Source organism: Lottia gigantea, assembly GCF_000327385.1.
Source record: "Lottia gigantea unplaced genomic scaffold LOTGIsca_2131, whole genome shotgun sequence".
Classification (NCBI taxonomy): domain Eukaryota; kingdom Metazoa; phylum Mollusca; class Gastropoda; family Lottiidae; genus Lottia; species Lottia gigantea.
The window spans coordinates 6,531-10,404 of NW_008708490.1; the positions used below are offsets into that span (position 1 = coordinate 6,531).

At 32.2% G+C, this 3,874-nt stretch overlaps 1 protein-coding gene across 1 annotated transcript; it reads left to right on the forward strand.

Annotated features, from left to right (window-relative positions):
- Nucleotides 1–4: 4 nt before the first annotated feature.
- Nucleotides 5–3,862, forward strand: LOTGIDRAFT_147184 (hypothetical protein; the record flags this gene model as incomplete). The annotated part of the gene is made up of 10 exons (XM_009054354.1): nucleotides 5–140; nucleotides 302–348; nucleotides 500–659; nucleotides 1,068–1,300; nucleotides 1,545–1,680; nucleotides 1,925–2,121; nucleotides 2,384–2,473; nucleotides 2,797–2,916; nucleotides 3,214–3,391; nucleotides 3,732–3,862. Coding segments are annotated over 10 exons (1,428 nt in total), but the record flags the coding sequence as incomplete, so codon positions are not given.
- Nucleotides 3,863–3,874: the final 12 nt, after the last annotated feature.

Here is a 3,874-nt window from a genome sequence, read left to right on the forward strand (position 1 = left end):
CCTGATGGCTTTGAATCCCATAAGAAAGTTTTCTTTTCAATTCTTTTCTGTGAATGTTTTTGTAGGTTTGTTTGCCTATACTTGTGGTAGTATATTAATAATAGAAGATTTAAATACCAGTGAACAGAGACATTTACAAGGTAGGTACAGTATTATTGTTAAAATAATGAAGTGGAAAGTAGAAAATACAAATGATAGATGACAAGAAACAGAATAATGTTATACTTGTTGACATCAGACAAACCACCTGCAGATTATTTGAGAAAAATATAATATTAACAAGTATTTTATGGTATTTTAGGGCATACAGAAGAAATTTCCACTATAGCATTACAAAATGATTACCAGGTAAGCTACTGTCTTATTATTTCCTCCAACTTTCTGATTTAATGTTGGACAGAATTATTGGACAAGCAGTCCAGCTAGTAGAGGGTATGGAAGTGTTTCTCTCAGTCAGATTTGTATCTGGGACACTAAAGATCATCATGTATAATTTTAGGTCATTGCCTCAGCTAGTGGAGGATATGAGGGTGTTTCACCCAGTCAGATTTGTATCTGGGATATTAAAGATGGTATTTGTAAGAAGACGTTGTCCCATCATGAATATGATATTGTGTGTATGACCTATTCTAGAGATGACAGGTTTCTTGTTTCTGTTGGTAAGAAATCTATTATTTTATTCCTAATCTCAATCTCATTAAGTTCTTGTTTAATACAAAGATTTGGCTACAGCTTTAATTCAAAAGTTTTTTCCAATGAATACCACTTATCACTTTAAGAACAAACTTTTAAGAATAAAATAGCTCTGTGCAGGAAATATTAAGATTTATGCGTATGATTGTTGCACTTTTACAGTTTGTAATAAATCCACAAAGATCATTTGCATAGAAGACGAGTTGGAGAGGGCAAGGAGGTGGTGGTGATGTGTTTTGGGCAAATCACTTGTATTTTTGATAGTTTTCACAAAACGATAGGTTATTGTTTCTAGCAGGTATTCTCAACCTCCTAGTTTAGGTTGCATCTTATTGCTTGCTATAGCATTTATTTTTCGTTCTATATTACTGTAGGTGATTACCGTGAATGTAATGTTGTATTATGGAGTACTAATGACTATTCAGTACTAGCCACTACAACAACTGACTACCCTATACACGATATTCAATGGGACCCCTCTACAGTCAATGAGTTTTCTACAGTTGGTGAGAATGCTACAGTATTATTTTGGTTATTGGATGAAACTGTATCTGAAGTTGCTTTAAATGTTCATGTTGCTAATGTTCCTGATGAACTTGTTTCTTCAGTAAGTGTTTATAAAAAATCCTAAGAATACTTAACAAATAGAACTTCTGTGGTTTGTGCATTTGAAATAGATATAAATTGTCATTAATATACAATTACAAATTATATAAATGTTGGCTTCAGACCACAAAACATGAGATCAAGCATCATGTAACTTTTCAAGATACACAAAATTTCTGATGGACTTTGGAGCATTATTCAAGTTCTTGTTATATTACAAACTATTAATTTTCTAGGGAGGAAAGGCAGTATCATTTACAGCATTAGAGTTTGGTAATGATAGTACGCTATATATTGGTACTAGTCATGGTAAAATAACAGCCTGGGATACCAGACAGAACTCTTGTTTTATGTTATGGGATGGAGATGATGCTGAGATTGGTAAGAAATATGAATAATATGATTTGATAAAGTTTTATAAGAAACAGGCCTGCAAAACGCAGAGCTCATGTAATGTTGGACATTCTTAAGGCCACATAATCACATGATATGTACCCAATGGGCTTGTGAATGGGCCTTTTCCAAGTATCATTATATGACGTTATATTTCAGGGTATATGAGGGTAGAGAGTTTTATCTTATTCACACTCTATTGAATTGAATATGGCTAAATATATTGTTTCAGATTTACTGCTATGTAATGGTAATAAATTAATAACTGGTAGTTGTAATAATAATGTTAAACTATGGTCTCTAGATAATATCAATGATATTAAACAGTCTAATAGACCACCAGCTTTACAACATGGTTTAACTCTTGAAGATGAAATGACATTAAATGGTATTATAACTTGTGCTGTATTTGATCCTAATATGGAGATGGTGAGTCAGGGGATTTTTAGTCCATTCAAATTACCGAAATTAATAGAATTATTGAAAGTAACACAAATCTTGTATGGAATAATATCAAATAGTTACATTTTTGCTTTACCAGCTGATAGAAGGCTTCCTCAGCCATCTTTTGCACTGTAAAAAATGAAAATCAGATTATTTAGAAAACTGTATCCATTTATACTGTTATTCACATATAGATATATATTCAAAATGTATCACATATTATTACATATTATACATCTATTTTCAGGGAATAGTTGGAACTAGTGCCGGTACTCTATGGTATATTAACTGGTCTGAGAGAACCAGTCTTAGACTAGTATCAGGACATATGAATAAGGTAACGGTATTCTCTTGGCACTACTTCAAATTACAGATCGATTCATTTTCTGCAACTGTTTATAGAATTCTTTTACTTATAAAATAGCTCCCATTTAACTGATCAAGTACTATGTTAAATTTTTAGATCAGTATTTTTAGTACAAATCACTCTCTAAATGAATGCTATATAAACAGGATGAATGATGTTGTTAAAGAAATCCAACTACAAACTACTACGACTACCAGCATCCGCTGGAAGCGAACATTAAATTGTCATCTACCTACCTACCTGTTGTTCAAGATAAAAGTTTGTAGAAACTAATGATATTATTATACCTATAGATAAATGGTATGAGTATATGTAACAATGGTTTATTAGCTACTGGTGGAGATGATGGTAGTGTTAGAGTATTAACTATTAAAGATAGGGAACAAGCTTTACAGTTTCAAGTGTTAGATCAGGTAGCTAATTAATCATGGTCATTACATAGAATCTAGAGTGTTGGTAAAACTGTCTTTTTCTATCAATGTCAGAGATAAGATTAGAAATCTGCATGTAATTTGAACATAAAAAACAAATTATACGATAGCGCTGAGCTAGTTAATGTCAACTCTTTCTTAAATTAGGCCTAGAGCTCATAACTGCCAAAGGTTATCATGTGTTTTTTTTTAACTTTTTAAGTCCAATTTTCAGGTCCATTATTTTGCATTGACATCCTGTAAATACATTGCAAAAATCATATTCACTGTATATTTCAGAAATGTACCTGTCTAAGTTTTGCCCCACCCTCACAGCAATCCAATCAGTCTATACCTAATATAGCAGCTGGGTTTAGTGATGGTACAGTTAGGATGTTTGATGTTAATAAGGTAGAAATGGTGTTAAAGATGCAACCCCATGGTGTTTCTGTTACAGCTATATCTTTCTCATCAGACGGTAAGATATCAATTACATGTTTAGCCTTGAAAACAGGCCATCAGCGATGGATTGATAGGTTTTATAAACCTGCTTCAATTTACTACAAATTTTACTTCTATAAGGACGTATGTATAATATTCACTGTTTGGTCTAATCAAAACCAATTCGTCATAATCTAATAGCTGTTGTTTTGAAGTTTTATTTTAGTTGAAACTTTTGAATGATGAGAGTCATATTTCTTTACATGGCAAAGCAAGGCATGCACTTATAAAATTTTCCATGCTCCATGCCTCAAACGAATTTGGAAAAAATCACACTTTCCCTTTAACAAAGCGTGCGATATCATGTTATTTTTCAGGGCGTATGATAATATCTGGTAGTCAAGATGGTATATTATGTGTTAGTAGTATAACTACAGGTTTAACTGTTAGATTAATCAATGATCATAAAGGTTCACCAATATCTCAAATAGATATTACTGTTAAAAAGGCAAGACCACAT